This window comes from Podarcis melisellensis (genome assembly GCF_964234715.1).
Source record: "Podarcis melisellensis genome assembly, chromosome: 12".
In the NCBI taxonomy this organism is placed as follows: domain Eukaryota; kingdom Metazoa; phylum Chordata; class Lepidosauria; order Squamata; family Lacertidae; genus Podarcis; species Podarcis melisellensis.
In genome coordinates this window covers 30,228,107-30,249,503 of record NC_138544.1, presented here as the reverse complement: position 1 = coordinate 30,249,503, position 21,397 = coordinate 30,228,107, and the positions used below count along the sequence as shown (strand labels likewise).

General features: G+C 44.1%; 1 protein-coding gene across 2 annotated transcripts; it reads left to right on the top strand.

The window, feature by feature from the left end:
- Positions 1–6: 6 nt before the first annotated feature.
- LOC309353503 (uncharacterized protein) lies at positions 7–21,080 on the top strand. 2 transcript variants are annotated; one of them, XM_081882831.1, is made up of 6 exons: positions 7–265; positions 6,119–6,214; positions 6,643–6,747; positions 7,716–7,811; positions 17,770–17,886; positions 20,953–21,080. In XM_081882831.1, the coding sequence occupies exons 1-6, from the start codon at positions 22–24 to the stop codon at positions 21,075–21,077; spliced, it is 783 nt and encodes a 260-aa protein (XP_081738957.1). In that variant the 5' UTR covers positions 7–21; the 3' UTR covers positions 21,078–21,080. The 2 variants fall into 2 exon arrangements, with proteins under 2 accessions (XP_081738957.1, XP_081738958.1); XM_081882832.1 differs by lacking the exons at positions 17,770–17,886; positions 20,953–21,080 and adding an exon at positions 10,746–11,169.
- Positions 21,081–21,397: the final 317 nt, after the last annotated feature.

The window sequence follows — 21,397 nt, the reverse complement described above, 5'->3', positions numbered from 1 at the left end:
CAGAGAGCGCCAGGCCGAGCGATGGGGTGGCGCGTGGCGGGAATCCCTCAGGCGGCGGCGCTGTGGCTGCTCTTGGTGGCCTGCGCGGGGTCGCCGCTGTTGGCGCGGGCGCAGCCGTCCAAGGTGTCTCGCGGCGTCGCCGTGCCCTTCGTCTTCGACCCGCGCGCCGTGTGCGACGCGCCGCCTTGCCAGCACGGGGGCCTGTGCATCCGGAACGGCACCTGCTTCTGCTCCAGGGGCTACGAGGGCGAGCGCTGCCAGTATGGTGGGTAGAACGGGTAGAAGGGCGGGTGGTGGCCATAACAAGTGGTGGGGAGGGGAAAGCCCCCTTCCCCTGCAAGGTGTAGGTCATTGCTGGACTTGAGATGTGTGTTTTCAGGATCCAACCACGTACCTTTGACTATCAGTGCTGAATTTTAAATTGCTGTAAACCGCCCTGGGATCTTGCTGGGAAAGTGCCAGTAATAAATGTAACCCTAGTCCCTCTGGCGCAGGTTTGCAGTTAAGCTCTCCTGCCTCTCTGCACCTTTCTTCGGGGGCTGCCCATCCGAAGGGATGGAGGAGCGACCCTCTGGGTGGAGGCAGATCAGAGAGCCCTCTGGGGTGAGGTGGCACGTTTCTTTACGGTCCTATTGTTTTCTTGGAATTAGTTTTGGGAGTTTTACTTCGAAGTCAAATAGCAGTACTCTGCATGCACCTTTACCTGGGAGAAATGCATGGGTGTTGGTTATTCCAGATTATAAATACGCAGGAAAGGGGTTAGGGCACATTCAGGATCGAAGTTTTGCTGCCCGATCCTATCGTTTACTTGGAAGCCCCGTCGATTTCTGGCTGTCAAGTCAAGAAGTCGAGTCAAGTCCAGGAAAGCTAACAGTACAGTAAGACTACAATCTTAAACCTAGGAGTAAAGCATCATTGGGCACAACGGGACCTTATTTTGAGTAAACATGATTGAGCACTACACTTCCCCTAAAGATTCCTGCCACAAAGCTCATGTTTTGTGTCTGCTGTGAAAGTTGACTGCCTGGAGTTTGTCAGCATTGATTTCATTGGTGCTGCTTGTTCCCAAGAAAGTGTCTGTGGGATTGCAGTCATGAGAACAAAGAGCGTTTTGGCTTCAGCAAGAGATTCTTCTTACTGAAAGCAAGATCTTGCTTGGCTGACAAGCCCTGCCTCAATTCTTATACTGAAGTGCTTTTACAGGAATACTTTTGTGACTGTGGAGGAAGATGTAACCCAAGTATTCATCTGGTGGGAATAATGTGCTTGGCTGTTCCGCTTGCAAGTCACCTATTTTCCAGCACCAGGGAAAATGTTTGAGCAGGGAATCTAAAAACGAAGAAACGCTGACCCTACTTTGTGTAATGTTTTTGTCCTCCTGAAAGTTCCAGATCCCAAAGAATTGGGGGGGAGGGGAGATATGGGGGTGGACCACACTTCAGGGACTTTCTGTAGTGCTTTCCTAAATATTCAGCTTGTTTAAAAGTGGGTCTCTAGCCCTTGTAGAAACTTTTAGAGAAACAAGGAAGAACTCAGTGAGTATACTCTCCAGTTGATCCCTGCGCCCCAAAGTTGTTCCTGCCTTCTGCTGTTCTGACCAATGAGTGCAAAGGCATGGGGACAATTGACAAGTGCTGGGGCAGCTAGGGAATATTGCATGGATTGTGAATGGAGCAACGTTTTGACAAACTTTGTGGAGAAACATCCAGGAGCCACCTATCAGTGGTGAGTGGAGCCTGGTGCAAAAGTGGACGCGACTCTTACTCAGAGCTTTCCAAACTGTGTGCCGCGACATGTTAGTGTGTCGGCTGCAGTGTGTAGCTGTGTCACACGCTCCTCCCGGGGCTGGAAAGGGTTAGTTTAACCTCTGGTTTGCTAGTAAAACCGAATTACTGTGTTATGAAATGATGCAAAATTGAAGTACTGTGTCGCAAAATGATGCACGTCCCAAAAGTGTGTCACCATCTTGAAAAGTTTGGAAAGCTCTGCTCTTATCTTTGTATTGTAGGCTGTGTTCTAGCTGTACAAATTCAGATGTTTCTACAGACACCTGTTGCATCTCTCTCCATCTTCGTTCTGGCAGGCAAGAGGCATTGCCATCATTTAAGGAAGGATACATTCCAGCCAGGCAAAAGCACTCAAGGACAGTGTGTCCCAGAGAGAGCTTTGAGGGCCAATAGAGAGACCTAGAGGACCCAGGCCTGAGATTCCCCACCCCTACACTAAGTCCTTATTTCTAACGTTGCAAAATGTTTTTAAAATTTTGAATTAACATTTAATTAATTCATTTTATTTACTTTTATGGGCTTCCCAGTAACAAAAGTTCTAAGGGTGGTTTATGATGGCATCTTTGTGTCCTCTGGCTGTATTATGGTGATTCCCTCCTTCTTTAGGCTTCCTCACCAAAAACCTTCAAGACCTCAGGATTCGGTCTGAGATATAGGTAAGTTGAGTAAAAGCTGGAATATAGTGAGGACATAGCGTTCTAAGCCTCAAGGCTAGAAGCAAAGAAGATGAAGGGTTGCAAAGAAGATGAAGGGTAGGGTTGCCATATTTCAAACAGTGAAAATCCAGACAGAAAAGCTGTTGAGCTTTTTTGGCTAGATCGCAAAAAATGCCGTTTTTTTAATGAAAAACGGCACTGCCGACATGGGGTGCCATACGTCCGGATTTTTACCAATTTCCGCCCAGACACTGCTGCTGACTCCAGTGTTCCAGATATGTCTGGGAAATCCCAGCTATATGGCAACCCTAGGAATAGGCCCAGTCTGTCCCTCAAAACTCAAAATCTGTGGAGGCCATTTTGATATTTTGCCAAACATATCCTAAGGCCAATGCTTGTTTGTTAATTTGTTTTGACATTTACACTCCATCTTTTATGATTTAACTCAAACTCTATGAAATTCCATTTGATTATGAATTAAATTTCAACTTAAAATTATAAATCACAACAAGGTTCAAGCAATCCTAATGCTTAAATGAAACATCTGGAAGAATGGCAGCATAAAATCAGCCATCAACAACTGACAGAAAACCACACCAGTGGCTTATGCTGCCAGTGGCTTTAACTATAATATGCCTGCCAGAATACAGTCTTGGGAAAATGTATAAAAGTAGACACCTTTATTGATACAGCCAGTATAATGAAAGGAGATTATACCAATTAATCAGGTATAGTTATGTCTGGGGTGAAAAGCTACTTATAAGGATTATCACAAGAGGGGGTCGAATATGAAGAATCTTTTATTTGCATAATTGAATTAGGAATAGTTCTTTGGAGAATCAAATGGAGAATCTCTATTAGTAAAGTGAATAGTTAGCATGCAGGTACACTGGGTATTAAAATGGGGGGGTCCCTGAAGATGGGAAGAAACAAAACCCCTCCAAGTATGCAAACAAATCTTGCTTTTAAGAAAAGAAAGCCCAACTTTTACTTTAAAGCCCGGGTTACAGAGCTACTACCACTACCCTATATCCATGGATCTCAGTGTGGTTCACAACGTAAAATCACAATATAAAAAACAGAAAATAAATAATAAAACAGGGGGGAAATACATAATCAATATGTATTTATTTGTAAATAAATAAATAAATAAATATGTATATGCCTAATATGTACATGCATTTAATAAATAATAATACATTTAAAAGGCCATAAACTGTTCAATTAGCACAAGGCCTGGGAGAAGAGGAATGTTTTTGTCTGGTGCCTGAAGATTTGTAACGAAGGTGTTAGGAGAGGCTCCCTGGGGAGAGCATTCCTCAAGTGGGGAGCCACTGCAGAAAAGGCCCCTTCTCGTGTTGCCACCCTCTGGAGCCGCCTTCATGGAGGAGGTACACAAAGAGTGGTCTCAGATGATGATCACAGAGGGCAGGTCAGTTCATATGGGGAGAGGCAGTCCTTGAGGGACTGCAGTATTTTGTTGAACATTTGAACAACTTTTAAAATACTAATAAATGCTTACCGCGACCTTTAAAAAATATTTCAAGGATTTAATAATAATTTTGAAAACACTACAAAATAGAGAAAAAAGAATGGTAGGAGTGGACTACTTATGGGCAATACTTACTGCAATGCGCTGAAATATTTTTTTCTGCTCTTCATTCATGAACAATGATTTAAATAATTCTTGCTCACGTACTTTTTTGAGAAGTGTTTCTTCCTGTGATAAGCTGTTAATGTTTGCCATTCATTATTTTTTGTTAAAGTGCACATCTTTTTCTTATTTTAAAAAATTGCCATTTCCAACATTTAATTTGTGCGTTCAGAGACCAGAACCATCATCACACATTATAGACTCCTGCCAGTAAATTCCTGGTGATCACCTGAATCTCAATTTAATCCATAATGCAAGTCCAGAGGAAAACCTGAAAATGTTCTATTGAAAATTGTTTGCAGATAGCAAGTACATCGAAATCGGGATTGGCTCATGAATGATTTATTAGCCAAGAACTAGCTAAACTTGTCAGATAATTTGTTTGCACAAAATCATCGAAGCAGCCGTATGCCAAAATGTGCAATTTCCCAGTTATTTATTTGTCCATCGTGCAGGCACATCTTGTAGCTGCCACAAAGAATTCCCCTAGAATCCACAAGGAATACTGTCTTCTCAGCAGGTTTTCATTTTAATCCCATATTTAGCATGGATGAAAACTTAAGAAAATGCTGTTTGCTGTAGGAAAACTATTTGTGAAGAAGCTGATTAATCACTGGGAAAGGCTGGTGAAAGGGGTGGGGTGCGGTGATGAGAAAAATGGTTGTTTGAGGACATAATCAGTTTTAACTGTAGAAAGATTTGCAGTTGTGTTGTGCAGTTCCACTTGGCTTCCAACCATAAATCAAAAATTTAAGAGCTCAGATGAAGTTAGATGTGGGTTCACAGCTGCTACCAGAACTGTCCTGAATAACCAGGCAGTCCAAGGACCCACGATATTCCCAATGGATTACTAGCATCAATAAAGCTTTAGAACCAACTACAGTTGTACCTTGGAAGTTGAAGTTCCAGCAGCCAATCGGAAGCCGCAATAGTTGTGATGGATGTTTGGGTTCCAAAGAGCGTTTGCAAACAGGAACGATCACTTCTGGGTTTGCGGCGTTTGGGACCCAAAACATTCAACTCACAAGTTGTTTGAGATCCAAGGTAAGACTGTAGTTCCTTTTAGATAGACCTGTTAATTGTGTATTGCCCTTGATCAGTGCAAGGGGTAACAATGAATGAATGAAATCTGCTTTTTGAAACGCAACTTTAAATCTTAAATAAGAAGCCATTCATGAAGCAAAATGGGCACTACTCAGAAAGAAGCATGCCAGAAAATAAATGATCAAATTATTAGTGTTACCGAAATGATAAACTCGTTGATTCAGGGAGAATCAATCAGGTGTTCAAGAATAAAGGGGGGGGGGAGTTAACTTTATGCAGACTGAGCGCTCGCTTCCGTCATATCTATCAGTACACCCAGCACTAACTTCAAAGGGACTTCAAGAGCTAAACCTGTCCCACCATCCTTTGACCAGTGAGATAGGAGTGATTCATTTATAATATTTCTGTAGCCATATTCTACTGTTACATTTGCACCAATGTTCATCTAGATTAGCTCTTAATCAGAGTTTAAAAGCGAAGCATTTCCCATTACTGTAGCTCTTCTCTATTGCCTCTGGTTTAGCTATTGAGGAATAGCTAATCTATTGAAGAATAGCTATTGAAGAATAGCATGACCCTTCACTTTGGAGCTTGGATTTGGTTCAGGGTCATCCTGTCACCAGTTCTTTTCATATAGTATTTGAAGCTAATTAATATAATCAGTTGTTGTGGTGGTTGTTATCAGATGACAAGCTTTGCTCCTATCACTGGATAGCAAATAGCATTTAACACAATAAGAAAGTTCAGTCTTCATTATAGCCATTTCAGAAACCAAATTAGTAGATTATATTTACCATTACTGAATGTATAGCATGCAATGATATGAATTGCTGCCTGGACTACTGGGCCCAGGCAAATGTATGAATTAACTGGTAGGCTCCTTGAAGGAGCATGGTGCTTTTGAGTAGACTGTTCCCAACTCCGAAGCCCAGAAATGTCTCATCTAACTTTTTTTGTCTCTTTCTTTTGGTTCAAAGCAACTTGTTATCCGAAATGTAAAAATGGTGGGAAATGTCTCAGGCCTGGAAAATGCAGATGTCAGCCTGGCTATGGAGGACGATACTGTCATAAAGGTAAGTTGAATTTAGACAGTTTTCAAATTGTAGCAAAGAGTGGGGGAATAGTCTAAAACCATTGCACTTGTAGTCCAAAACTTTTCGAGAGTACTAGGTTGATCAGGACTGTAATACAGACGTGGTATAATGTGTCTGGAACTCTTATATATTGAGATTAATATTTGATTACTATTTGCATTTCTGGATCTGTCGTGCAGTCGCTTTGAGTGTTTCATTTTGAGGCAGAAAGTCAGGATAGCAACGTTTTCCATAAATAACAATAAGCAGGTATAACGTTATCGTAAACAAATGAGCATGAAATTTCTACCTATATGCCTCAACTCCATTCTAGAATTGTTGCTTGGAAGAGGCAACATTTATGCAACAAAACACCCTTGCTATAATGCCGTAATGGCTTGCTTTGTGTCTGTGCTGTTTCCTTCCAGTAAGCTGCGAGGGAGGGTGTCAAAACGGTGGCGAGTGCATCTCGGTCAACGGATTGGTCAAGTGCCTTTGTGCTTCAGGCTGGACAGGATCAAGATGCCAAGAAGGTAAAAATCTTCACTTTGTTAGTTATTGCGTTTCAGTCCCACTCTTCTTTCAACTTAATTGTGTATTGCCCAGATCAGTGCAAGGGGTAACAACTCTTCTTTCAACTTGGAGTTTTCCCCATTTTATTGTTGAAACAATCGGTATAACTAGATTAGGCCGAGAGAGAGAGAGAGAGATTTGTTCAGGGTTGCTCAGTAACTTTTATGGCTGAATGGGGATCTGAATTCAGGTCTCCTGTTCCAAGCTGAACTTTTTCCACTATGGTACACTACTTATCTAATGCCTGGCAGAGGAGTGACGATCTCAACTGGTGCTTGGAGAAGTGTAGTGCTCAATCATTAAAATATATCCAGTGTGTTTCAGGGGCAAATTGCCTTATATGATTCTGCACGGAGGGGTTCCTCCTACTCTTCCCCCCAAAAAATCACTGTCAGAGCTAACACAGTTAACCCTCTGTTCGAGAGGTAACCGTTTCTGAGAATGACAGCTAAAGACACTGCTCTCAATCTGTCAGTTTCATGCAAAGGTAGATGCATTTTAATGATGTTAGTGTTCTGTTCTGGTCCGAGGAAGGAAATATCCCCCCCCCCTTAAACCAGGGATGCCTAACCTATGGGCTTCTGAATGTTATAGAACTACAACTCCCATCAGCCTCACCCAGCATGGCGAATGGCCACAGGTGATGAGAGTTGTAGTTTGGCAACATCTGTAAGACCCCTGCTTTAAACATTCTCTAATGCTCTATAGTAGGGATTGGGAAATCTCATCATCACCCCTTCAGATGTTGGTGGACTACAGTTCCCATCATCCCTGACCACTGGCCATGTTGGCTGGGGCTGATGGAAGTTGAACTCCAGCAACATCTAGAGGACCATAGGTGTCCCCAACCCCCTGCCATCCCCAGCTCTACAGTATAATATTGAGAGACCGAGATAGATGACTTTGCTTTATTGTTTTTTCGTTGCAGCGGTTTGTCCTCAGGGATGTCGGAATGGAGCGACTTGCGTCGCTCCTGGAATCTGCAGCTGTGCAACTGGATGGGTCGGCGGCGCCTGTCATTTAGGTGAGTTACATATCTTTTAGAGGAGCTTGCGAGCCTCTTGAATGAAACGCCTAAAAGCTGACATGATCATTGCAACACCTGCAAGAGCTACAAAGTCTTTGCGGAGGCGTATGAACTGCACCCAGCTTCCCACCCCCATCTCCTGTTTCGTGCGCGTACTATCCCCTCATCTAAATATGAACAGATCGATGCAGATAGGAAGTTACTAATTTTGTATTGGGATATAGCTGAGCTGAGCAGTTGCTGGCGTGTAGTTGGCAGTTCATTAACTGTACCTGCCTTCGGTCAGTGGCTTTTTCATGGCTGCCCCATGCAAGATTGACTGAAACGAATGAGACAGCAGCAATGTAAGGATAGATTGCTGGTTTGCATTGTTAGGCAAGTCCTACTGAAATTTATGGAAAGTGAATAGTAGTAGGAATGATGATGATCATTGTAGTAGTTGTAGTAAATAATAATAATAATAATAATAATAATAATAATAATAATTTTTGTGCTTCATCTAATGCGGTCTGTTCTATATGAAACCTGCAATCTAAATAGCCATTACCACTCAGATGCTGATGTTAGTGAAAGTTGGGATAAAATAGACAATACTGATGCTTCAGAAATGAGTTTCACAGTACAGCAACCTCTAGGATTTCTTTTTCCAGTTCAGCAGGGCTTTAAAAAGAAGGGAAAGAGCCTTCCTCTTCCCTAAAGGCAGACAAAAATAGTCTGTCCATAGCTGCTGCAGGCTTGAAGTGGAAAGCATGCAATCCCCTTAATGCAGTGGTTTGCAAATGGTGGGTCAAAGCCCTTAAAGCAATGATAGATGTCAAGTGGGCGGGTCACTAAACTGAGTAGCGAGTGCCAAGCATGAAGCAATGCAAGTGGATAAGAGAGTATCTTAAAAGCAGCTTCTGGGATCCTTCAGCTAAAGGATATAAGTGACTGTCAAGTATGTCTGTGCCTGGAGCTGCATTTGTCTGGGTCAGTGGCTGCAATCTAGTAGTGCATTCTGAATTAAGGCAATGTGGGATGGATTGGGTACAGAAGCTTCCAGGCAAGACCTTTCTTTAGGCAGAAAGTCAGCTGAATTGAATTGTGCTGCCATCTGTCTTTCCTTGAGAATAACGTGACAGCTACTCTTACAACAAATGACTGAGACTAACTGTATAGGAGTGACTGTGAGGACCATAAACCTCTTGTGTTTACTGTACCTCTAATTCTCAAATATACCATTAAGTTCTGTTGGGACATCATTCTCTTTCAGTACTTGCATGCCATGCGCGCTTTCAGAACTACCAGTGGCAACTTCTTTCTTTTCTTGCTTCTAAGATGGGGGAGGGCTGCTTTCGAGAGATGGCCCTTAAACTGAGTTCCCTGTGAAGTAGTGATTAGCTACTTCCCTTTTGAGTCTCTGGATTAATTTTATGGGTTAATCCTCTTGAAATGAATAATCATTGCAATAGCAGTATGTTGAAGTAACAGGTATAAAAATATAGAACAGCACAGAAGCATGCAAAACAGTGGGTACTGCATTCTATTTGGTTGCTTTTATTAGGAACCCACACAAATCACCATCACAGGCTAAATAACTTGTAATTTGCTTCTCTCACCTGCAATGGTGCAGACCTGGAAACTGCTTTAAAGTTCGAGAACGCCCATGAGGGTTATTTATTTTTCTATTTGTTTTATGAGTCACTTCTCAACAAGTTGTCTCCAAAGCATCTTGCAATATTGAAAAAGTTTGAAACAATAATGAATGATAAAACCATTATCAACAGTAATGTAAACAACAGGCAGAAGTGAAAATTAATAAGAGAGCAGTCAATAAAAATGCAGATCCAATAGAAGGCAGAAAACAATTTAGCTCTGGTAAAAAGTTGACACAGTGTGTAAATGATGATAATGTTTAGATTTACAGACCTGTCTAGGGAGTTTGTTCAAAAGATAAAGCGTCACCACTGAAAAGACCCTCTTTTTTATTGCCAAGGTGCCAATTACTCAGAGTGTCCTCCTGGAAGGGAAAGACGCTTGAGCATCCATCAGTTAGCACAACAGATGTCCGGCGTCAGGGAATCCGACCCCCCATGCCAGTAATAGATAGACAAGGAAGGCTCTTACCAATGTCTTATATTCAATATTCACAGAGAGAGGCTTAGAAATGCAGCCTCTTGGAGTAATGACATTGCTCCGAGTAATCTTCACCTCCCTTCTCTCCTTAATCATCAACAGCACCACCCAGCTTACGGTGGCTGCTTAGGGCCATTTGTCTCTGAGCCCTTTGCTCTCCTACTTTCACTGCTCGCTGGGTTCTGGGAGAAGGGGGGTCTGGAATGATTTCTAGTGATAACGTGTTAGCCAGCTGCTCCGGCTCTACCTGCCCCTCCTCTTCTCCCATTATTTCCCAACTTTGCCCCTCATCTGCCTCTGAGCTGTGACCTCCCTCAAACCCCTGTTGTAAATCTATACTGTCTTCCTCTTCTCTGGAAGGTTCAGGCTGGGGAGGTGGTTTCCACCATTCCTCCTCTGTCCAGTCCCTGACAACAGATTTCCCTGCTCAGGCCTAAACTTTGTACTTGCATGGAATTGTCATAGTCCTGCCAAGCCATGTTTCCCTTTCAAACTAGTTTGTAAACTCATGGGCAGGCAAGCAAGCAGGATGGGTGGGATTTCAAGAAGCCGTAGGTTTTGAAATCACAAGACATTTCCCCATTTGAATTATTTTTAAATCACGACAATCGTTTCTCCAAGTATAAGATTTAACAAAATTCTGACACTATAAGGATGAATGGCAGGCACGGATACTGTAGCTCTGCTGTATTTTACTGATATTTTCTTCTTAGGAATAATTGTGATAATTCAATAAAATACTATGCATCAAATGTGGCTATTGAGATGAAATCTGTGCTGTGTAACTGATGTGAGTTTTGGACTCCCCCCCCCCAGCATTATGTAGGTTGCCATGTCACCATGGAGGCAAATGCATCGCTCCAGATGTGTGCAGATGTCGTTCACCATACTCTGGTATACAGTGTACAAAGAAAATGAAGCAATGAGACAGCCTACTCTGAAGACGAGCTCCTTTTATTTTAATGAATAAACATTGGGAGAAAGGAGAAATTTTGCATTATGCTAGTCGGTCCATCCATAGGATTTTAAAGTCTTGATTATATATTAAATGAAAGCTCTCCTATACTGAAGGGCGTTTTTGTTTTTTTAAAAGTATGACAATATCAAAGCAGTTGAATGTGTATCAAAATATATGCGTGGGGAGAATTTGGAAGCACATGGATACCTTATGTTTCATTTTAGCACATGTAACATTGAATATCTTTTACTGAATAAAGCATTCCCGCCCCCCGCCAAAACCTCCCCTGCTCTTGCTGTTTCATCCACTTCCACAAATAGAATATGTTTTCCCATGTAATGAATATAATCTTGGTTTTTAAAGCTCTTTGATCTAGCATGAGAAATCGCTGGGCAGAAGCAAAGAATGAAATGTGGATCTTGCTGGGTCATACGGTTTTATAGACATTGCTTTCCTCTAATAGTGAACTCAATGAGTATCAGGATAGCCTCAGTGGGGACACATGAGAAAAAAGAGGGATGTATCAGAATGGTTTTTGGGGGGTGGACTCCAAGGTTTGCAGAAGTACAAATTTTAAAATCTTAAGGGAATCGCACACAAAGTATGTGCGCACACACACACACAAAATACGAGTCCAGTGAATATAACAGGTGCTTTGGTTTTATAGCTTCCTGGCCCAGCGTGAAAAACCTCTGGGGCAGAAGCAGAGTTCTCTGGGTGGATTTTGCAAGCATGTACTCAGGGCTTGGATACCTATAACCAGCAGTTGGGGCTGCGCATGTGGTTCTTGAGGAAGCCTGTGCACACACTCTATGGCACTTATGCAGCCCCCGGCACTAAAGTGTGGTCAAATCACCTGCTCTATTAGCTTGTGGTGCAGATAGGAATAACACATGGGCACCCTCTGTTTGGAGCCAACCACACATAGTTATTTCTCTGCATAGCTATTCACACACAACGTTTTCTTCTATGCAATTATTGCTGGGTTGGGGACAAGAGCTCCAAGGAAAAGTAGCTGCTGTAGATATATTTCCTACTTAGTGATTTCCTCTGTATATTAAAAAAAAAACCTAGCAGTCAACAAGAGAGAAAGCATTTCTCCCCTCCTCCCCCCAATCCCTTTTGAGGCAGTAATCGGAATGTGCATGCGTTCAGAAATCTTATTCTGAAGTTGCCACGGTGCTAGACAAACATTAATTTCATGGTTCTTTAATTAAAAGCATGGTTGCTTTGCCAACGGCAGGCAAATGTTGGCCTCTTGCAAGGTCAGTGAATTTCTGTAGTTTTGGATTTTAAAAAATTGCTTGAAAACAGCTCCATCTGCTGGCTGTTAAGGTTGTGTTTTTCCCCTCCTGCCCAACTTTGTCCATTCCCCTCTGAACCTTCAATGTAATTTTACTACAGTATTCAGCATCAGCTCTCTTAAGTCTGGTCTGACACAGCAGCACATAGAATCCATGTCTTAAAGGATCAAATCACAAAGGCTGTGTTAACACAGAGCCTACATCATAGCATTTACATTTGAAATGGAAAGAGTCTGTGCCAAAACTAAATTTAGTTAGTTGCTGTAGTAGCCCCTCTTATATATACAGTGGTGCCTCGCAAGACGAAATTAATTTGTTCCGCAAGTCTCTTCGTCTTGCGAGTTTTTCGTCTTGCGATGCACGGTTTTCCATAGGAATGCATTGAAAATCAATTAATGCGTTCCTATGGAAACCGCCTTCCCCCGACCTCTTCTGGCGGGCGGCATTTTAAAATCGCCCGGGACAGCGGAGGACTTCTCCGCTGTCCGGGGCAATTTAAAAGCCCCTGGGAAGGCAGGCAGGGGGGACAAAGGCTTTCTCGCCCCGCCGCTCGGCTTTGGGACATCGTTCCGATGCCGGGCGGTGGGGGGAGGCGTTCCTGCCCCACCGCCCGGCATCGGAACGATGCCCCGAAGCCGGGCGGCTGGGGGAGGCGTTCCTGCCCCGCCGCCCGGCATCGGGACGATGCCCCGAAGCCGGGTGGCGGGGGGAGGCGTTCCTGCCCCGCCGCCCGGCATCGGAACGATGCCCCGAAGCCGGGCGGCTGGGAGAGGCGTTCCTGCCCCGCCGCCCGGCATCGGGACGATGCCCCGAAGCCGGGCGGCGGGGGGAGGCTTCAAAAGCCGTCCGGGGGCTTTTAAATCGCCCCGGACAGTCCCGGGGCGATTTAAAAGCCCCCGGTTAGGCAGGCAGGGGGGGCAAAAGTCTTTGCCCCCCCCTGCCTGCCTTCAAAAGCCGTCCGGAATAGCGGGAAGCGCTTCCCTGCTATCCCTGACCACTTTTAAAATGCTGGCGGTGGGGAGCAAAGCCTTTCGCCCCTGCCGGCCTTCCTGGACCTCTTCTGAAGTCCGGAGGGGGGGGAAAGGCTTTGCTCCCCACCGCCAGCATTTAAAAAAAGGTCCCCGAGATTTCCCTATGGGCTTTCGTCTTGCGATGCAAGCCCATAGGGAAAATCGTCTAGCGAAGCGTCGCAAAAACCGAAAAACCCTTTCGTCTTGCGGGTTTTTCGTCTTGCGAGGCATTCGTCTTGCGGGGCACCACTGTATGTGTGTATGTGTTTTACTACAGTCAGTGGGGTGGATTTTTTTTTCTTATTAGGCTGCATTTAAGATTTTGTCTGGGTAGATGACTCATTGCTAGAAACTGCTGGTTGCAATCTAAATGTGTTTGTGTGTGTTGTAGAGTGAGGTATAATTATATTGATTTAAAATGGTAGATAAGAACAAAGCCTAATTACATGAATTGGCTTTAGCTGCAAATAGTTGTTTGTGCTCCTTGCTGCAAGAGATAGCCTCTTCTGCCTCATTTGCCATAAAAGCTACAAAGCTGTTGGTAAAAGAACAACAACAACGACACAGGGTTACACCATTGCTGCTGCTGGGCCAAAAGACCTGAAATCAGCATCTCTTGTGGCAAGAACAGTCAGTATTTTGGGGCACCTGCTAAAACTCATATCAACATCTTAGGAGGAGAGTGGCTTCTTCTTAGCAAGCAACAGGCCTCTAGCGTAGTTCACTACTCAGCTGTTGAAACAGTATTTAAGCGTAGCATAAGGAGTTTATTTATTTTGAGAAAAATCTTTACTTTTCCAACTTTTAGATTATGGCTCCAGATGAGCACTGTAACCTCTGGTGAGCTGGTTTAAATTAAAGGGTATGAAAGATACAACGATAAGACTCTTGCCAAATGGCACCCAGTGAAAGAAAATGTGCAGGCAACAGGTTTTATGTTAGTGCTACCAATCACTCCTGGTCACTCACAGCATTCTTGCTCAGATTTGAGGGGAGGGGCATTGGTGAAGCACAAGGTGCCCTCTCCCCCATTTCACACACACAAGCCAACTAGACTGGGCAGATGACTCTTACTTCAGCACCGGCAAGAGGACAGCGTCCTCCTCTTGTCAGTTGGCTAGATTAGAATGCACAAGCTGGGCTGTGTTGATACACCTGCTGCTCTGTCCAGCTTCTGGAAGCACTCTGCCTAAGGGTAGGACCAACTTGGGCTCTATTGAGCGCATCTTGCCCAACCTCCCCCAAATACCGGTAATCTCTCATCAACCCCTTTTGCAGGGAGGGGGAAAGGATTGCACGATGAATTGCAGAGAAAGAAGTGTTTCTTCTGGAATGTGAGCCCATCCAATGAAACTATGGGTGCTGGAAATTTCAGGATGCATAAAAGAAAGTGAAGAATTCACAGAATGCATAGTTAAACTGTAGAATTTGCCCCTGCACGAGGTGGCGGGAGCCATCAATTTGAATGGCTTGAAAAGAAGACGAGACGAATTAGTGGAGAACAAAGCTATCCATAGCTACTAGGCACGTTGACTATGGTCTCCCTCCACTGTTGGTGATACAGGCAATGACTGGCACAGCCAAATGGTGCATTATTGCGCATGTGCACAGAGCACTGAACCCAGAAGTAACCCCAAAATGTCATAAAGTTGTCATGGAAAGGAGCGGGGTGGGCTTACACGTTCTCCACTGATGTACATGAGGGTCCAGAACGTAACCCTCACGTAAAACAAGAAATGTCTATATGAATCTTAACTACCAGTTGCTGGGAATCACAAGTGTGGAGAGTACACCAGCAGGCATTTATCTGGTTGGCTGTTGTGAGAACAGGATGATAAGACTATATGGCCTGGTCTAGGAGAGATCTGCTTATGTTCTTATTATGAACATTGATCTGATTGAGCAGGGCTCATATGTCTTCTTCTTTGGTGATCATTCATAGCTGAGTAACATTGTCTTCCATAAACACGGTTTTAACAATGAGTTCATAAGTGACTCTGGAGGCCAATTCTGGATCCACATGTCCTTTCACAGTGGGGTTCAGGAAAAAAGGGAGGCAGACTATGTTTAGGGCATCTTTTCTAACCCCTCCCCCTTTTCAGGGTGAGCAGAGTGGGTCCTAAAAAGGGCTGCTCAGTCATGGATACAGCTGCTGAGCTGTTCAACTGCCTCATTCCTTGAGTCAGAACGACTGAATCTATCCACCGCCCATGTGCCAGTTCATGACTAGGGGCTTCCAGATTTCACGATCCTGCGCCCGTTACCATTTGCTGATCCCCATGGGACTTTTGGGGTTTGGGATGGGTTTTTGGAAGACGCCTGTGCATGAATTTGTTTTATGTGTGTAGATCAGTGCACACTGACCAACGCACAGTCTTCAAGGTAAGGCTCTGTTCCAGTGGCATGAGTAATCACGAGGACCAGTAGATTCTTATCTGCTACAGCTTTCATCTGCCTTCACAGCCATTGTAACATACCGTTTGTTATCACCCGCCTGCTCTGCCATTGAGGACATCTTGGATCATTCTTTGTCTAGCTCCTTCCCTTTGACCTTACCACTTTGGGTGACTCTGCTGGGAGTACAAGATTCCCGACGGCTTTGCTCACAAGGGTCATAGGAACGTGCAAGCCCATTCATCATGTCAAGGTGATGATCCAGCACGTGAGGGCTCGTATGTACAGTGGTGTGGATCAGTACTGCTAAGGTAATGTAGTGCCAGGTCCAAGTGTAGCACTCGTGCTTTGAATCGTTACACCTGATCTTTTACACCATTTGAGTTGCAATCTGAAGGCAGAGGCTCATGTGACTCAATTTTAATAGACGAGGAGAAATTCAAAATTACTCCACACTTTTGTAGCTTAACTTGGAATTGAAGTGGGGCTGGAATAATGTCTTTTGTTTCAGACATTCCTTAGGCTTGCACATTTGTCATGTCTTTATATTCTGATGATACCAACATAGCCTCCAGCCTTCCGCAGTGGCGCTCATAGAGTTGCTCTAGTGAGATTTCCAGGCTAAACTCACCTCTGTAGGAAGACTATGTCAAGTTACTACAATGAAATGATAAAAGAAAGTTACAGATGCAAGTCATGCAAACCAATTGAGAAGTCACAGGGATATGTTTCCCTTCTCTCTCTCTCTTGACAGAGGTTGTCATACAGGGCGACCAAAGCAATTTCTGTGCCAAAACTGGGCCTAAACGCTGATTGAAATTGATCCAGAAAATCAGTTTCTTCCAAAAGCGCCTGGATCTGGTCTGTGACCACTCAATCCAGAGCCTTGCTCAGGAAAGGGAGATTAGCAACTGGCCAGTAGTTAGTTAGATTTCCTGAATCCAGGGTAGGTTTCTTAAGGAGTGGCTTTACAGCTGCCTCCTTCAAACAGGCAGGGACCACCCCCTCGCGTAAAGAGGCATTGCTCCCTGGTCCAGCCAGCTGTTCCCTTCTTGCTGCTTTTTATCAGCCAAGAGGGGCAAGGGTCTAGAGCACAAGCCATGACCAATCCAAGCACCTTGTCCACTTTGCCAACTGAGCCTTTCCTTGGATCAAGCAGGAGTGCAGTCCCGATTATTCCTTTGCAGCCACACATTTACCTGTTCCATGTGGCAGGTGTAGGTCAGGTGCTTCTGGCTTGGGCAAAACAGCTTCCCTAGCCACCCTTGCTTAGGCCTAATTTCGGGCTCAAAGTCTTATTGTGCACTCTAAATGCTGCCTTCAAGATGCACACAAGACTTCAACAAAGTTAGATGGTTTTAATAATAATAATAATAATAATAATAATAATAATAATAATAATAATAATAATAATAAATCTCCATGAAGACCAGTAGTCAGTCTTTTTCTTCCAGGATGGTGCCTCCTCCTGGTTGGAAGAAAGGTTGTATGGTGTCTTCACCAGGGAAAGGAGAACCCAGAGTCTTTATGAAGCTATGTTAAATTCCAGCTTCTGTAACGAATAAAGCTCTCTTACTATTCCATCCCTCAAGACAGCAAATTAGAAACTTGTGAAGCTGCCATTGGTCTACCTAGCTCTGTACTGTCATGATAATGACTGGCAGTGGCTCTTCATGATTTCAGAAAGGACAGTCTCAGATTTATACCTGGAGATATTAGAACCTAATGTTCCACCACTGAGCTACATCTATCATGTCAAGTCTGGAGGTTCTCGTGACCCATCTTCTGTGCAAACATATAGAGCACAACAGCACTGCAGTGTCAATTTCACACCTTCTCCCCACTCTGTCCTAGGCTGAAATAGCTCCAGAAGCCTTTTCAAAAGATAAATGCCAAGGTTGGACCAGCATTATCTCCCAAAGCCTGGAATCACAAAAGCTACAAAAAAAGTCAATAAAATCTCTGGCAGTACTGCAGAAATTGCAAAGTCAATCCCAGGCACAAAGTTCAGGAACAAGAGGGAAGGTTCAGCCTGCAGTCTCTAATTGAGAGTCTCAATGCCCCGAAGGCTAGAGTCACTGCTTCAGTTAAGGAACTGGCCTAAGGGAATTGCTGGGAGGGAACAGAGAGTCTGGCTAATTGGATATGATGAAGGTATGCTCTTTGATTTAAAGCTTCAGGGGAAAGCAGCAGCAGCATCCTTTTTGAAGAAAGAAGATACCAAACAGTCCTTACATCATCAGTCATGTCCTTCCCACCATTTCATCAACAGACAAACTGCATTCTTCAAGGTAACTGCCATTGCTCCCATCAGAGAGGAACATTTCACTGGATGTTAAAGCCATCACAAATATTATGGAACAAACCAGAGATGGAAATAAATTACATCTATCCTTCTCTGTCTTTAAAGTGAAATTCTGTGTTTCCACAATCCCTAGCACAGGTGCTTCTCCTATGCAACCCAAGGCAATTCCCATCACTTGTTTGCCCATGGGACTCCAGAGAGCCCACATTTGAGTTTCATAATCTTTGAGTTTCATAAGGAGATGCTGAACATGACATGTCCCCCCCAAAAAATATTCATCATGAGTTTGACTTAGATTGCTGAATCAGAACTATAGTCTAGCATTCTGTCTCATCCTATGTGTGGCCAACCAGATACCTATGAGAAGCTCACAAGGAAAGCGGGACGTGAGCTCAATTTGGATAGCTCCGTTGGTTAGTGCATGATGCTGATAATGCCAAGGTTGCAGGTTTGATCCCCATAAAGGACAGCTGCCTATTCCTGCATTGCAGGGAGATGGAGTAGATGATCCTCAGGGTCCCTTCCAACTCTGTGATTCTATGAAGAACATACAGTGGTCTACTCTTCCACTCATGTTTTCCACCAGCTGATACATATTGGAGGTCATATCTAGCCAATGTTACTAGTAGCCATTGATAGTCCTATACTCCATATGAGGCAGGTGATGTTTCTGTGGTTTTAAGAACATAGGAGAACCTGCTGGATCAGGCCAATGGCCCAACTAGTCCAGCATCATCACAGTGGCCAACCAGACTCCTATGGGTAGCTTACAAGCTGGACCCAAGCAACAGAGCACTCTCCCCTCCTGCCGTTTCCAGCAAATGGGAATCAGTTTTGTTGCATTTTCTTGCTTGCCATTTTAATATGTTTCATGAAGCCTGGTGGAAACATAAAATTGTAATGAGTGTGCGTGTGTTGGGGTGAGAGCTCTGTGCAGGCTAGGCAACTGTTGCCAAGGAGATCAGAATGCTAGGAGAGTGATAGTCGGAGGACATTCTAAGTAAGTGTGCAGTGTTGGGAAGGGGGAAACGAAATAATAGCTGAGGGGAAAGAAATAGCTGTTTGGAGTTTGTGGAGGACATCTTTGATGGCGACTGAACAGACTCCACAACATCAAAACAAGACTTGAAAAGCGGAGTGGGGGAGACTGCAGTGCCAGCTCATCTCTCTATAATTATGTTGGGAAAAGGCATCCCTTTCTCCACTTATAATAAACACTGATTTGCCAAAGTGTTTGTGTCAGCTTTCAAACTCTCTTCTCAGACTGCAAACTGAGAGTGTGGCCAGTCACAAGTCTTCTGGTGTCAGCAACAGGATCTGGGAATGAGGAATTAGAAGCAGAGACAAACAGGGAAGCTGCAGAAGAGCAAGGCCTGCTCAATCTAGGCATCTCCAGGAAGGGCTGAGATGGACTTCTGTCTGAAACTCTTTGGTGGCACTTAACTGGTGTGGCTCATGGTGCCAGCCCATGGTAATTCCTCACTTGTGCCCTCTTTGTTATCTAATCACTCTCATGCCCGTCCTAGATTTCAGTGAAATCCTACTTCCAAATTCAGGTTTTTGTCTGCTGCTACAGCTGGATTGCTTTTGTATTCCCAAGGTGTTCAGCTTTCAGGGACACGGGCTGAAGGCTGCTCTAAGCTGTTTTTCTTATGCTTCAATCTCACAAATTAAGCTGCAGGAGCCCTGATTCTTCTGGAAGACTTTAGCTCATGGGCAGCTATGATGCTGAAACATCTGCAGGCACTATATCAGCTACCCCTGCTTGATTTAAGTTCTCTTCCTTGCCTCTTGTTCTCTGTCCCAGAACCTCTGCACTGTGTTTGATATTTTCTCCAGGTTTAGTTGGGCTTTCTCAGCCGAAAGGCACCAGTCAGTGTCTTTCTAAATGCTAGATTTCCATTTTAAACTATAATAGGGGAACTCAAAAATGAACCCAAATACAACTTAAAAGGGAAAAAACTTTAAGAGGGTGGGAAGCCAGCACCTCCTCTCAAGGACTGTGGTACATGAAGGAATCCCATGACTTGAAAGAGACAGTTGGTGGTAGGCTCCAGTTGGGTATAAGAACCCAGACCCCGGTTTCTCTCAACAACCCAAAAGTAATACAGATGAATACCTTAGCCCATTTGTGACAATGTACTTCAGTGAAAATCCAGTTGTTCATTTTTCTTTGTTCACTCTGACAGGACAGGTCACCCTCATACAGTATTTCAATTCCTTCACTTCTTTCTGACTTTCACACTCCCCCAATCTTGCTCACATTTCCCCCTCCTTTAGTTGGAACATGTACTGTGTGGCACATTAACTTTGCCTGCTTTTTATCTGTCCTTCCACAAATAAGGTGGGTCTCTAGGACTTCTCCACAAAGCAATTCTCCACCTCTAGCCCCTTCTATTTCCACAACGTGGAATGGATAAACATGCAACCTTTAACCATTTCACTCTTCTACATCAACACTTCAAGCCTCAAAGCCTTTTTTATTTCTTGTTTGGCCAGTTACTTGTGGAGGAGACTCTTGAGAGTCCCATGGACTGCAAGAAGATCAAACCTAGCCATTCTTAAGGAAATCAGCCCTGAGTGCTCACTGGAAGGACAGATCCTGAAGCTGAGACTCCAATACTTTGGCCGTCTCATGAGAAGAGAAGACTCCCTGGAAAAGACCCTGATGTTGGGAAAGAGAGAGACAGGGGAAAACAGAGGACGAGATGGTTGGATAGTGTTCTTGAAGCTACCAGCATGAGTTTGACCAAGCTGCGGGAGGCAGTGGAAGACAAGAGTGGCTGGCGTGCTCTGGTCCATGGGGTCACGAAGAATCGGACACGACTAAACAACAACAACAACAAAGTATTCTAATTATAACAGCAGTGTGATTATTTCCAATTCTCTGAAGCAAGCACTCCTACTGGCATTCAGGGGTCATTGTTAAGACTCCCTAGTGCAAGTGGCGTAATGGGGTCTACTGCAGTAACAGCTATGATGTGCAACCAGCTGCAGTAAAGATCTCCATAGCAGTGCTAACTCTCCTAAACTGGCATTTCTGTGACTACAGGTTCTTCTTGGGCATGTGCCAACCTGGTGACACCAACAACAAGCAGCAGGTCCTGCCAGGGCCCTGAAACAGCTTCCCAAGGATGCCAGCTGCTGCTCATTGGGCAATGGAGTAATAAGAATTAGAAACAACATGCTATTCATTGGATCTGTGTACATGCGACAAGTAGCCAAAAGTTCTCTTACATAGATGAATTGCTATAGGAAACCAAACTGTGATTGGCTAAGGCAGAAATGGTTAACATAACAGGAGCATGGGGATGTTTGAAGCAGTAACCCTGAGAAGTAGATGGAGCCATCCAGCATCCCCCAGCTTATTCAGATGCCGGAGTGAGGTTACAGTGGTTCATGATGTCCTATCTTACTCACAGGTCCACAGAATGCTGAGCATCTTCACTGGGTCGAGCCAGTCCTTTTGTATGTGGGCGTGTTTGATCTTTAATTTT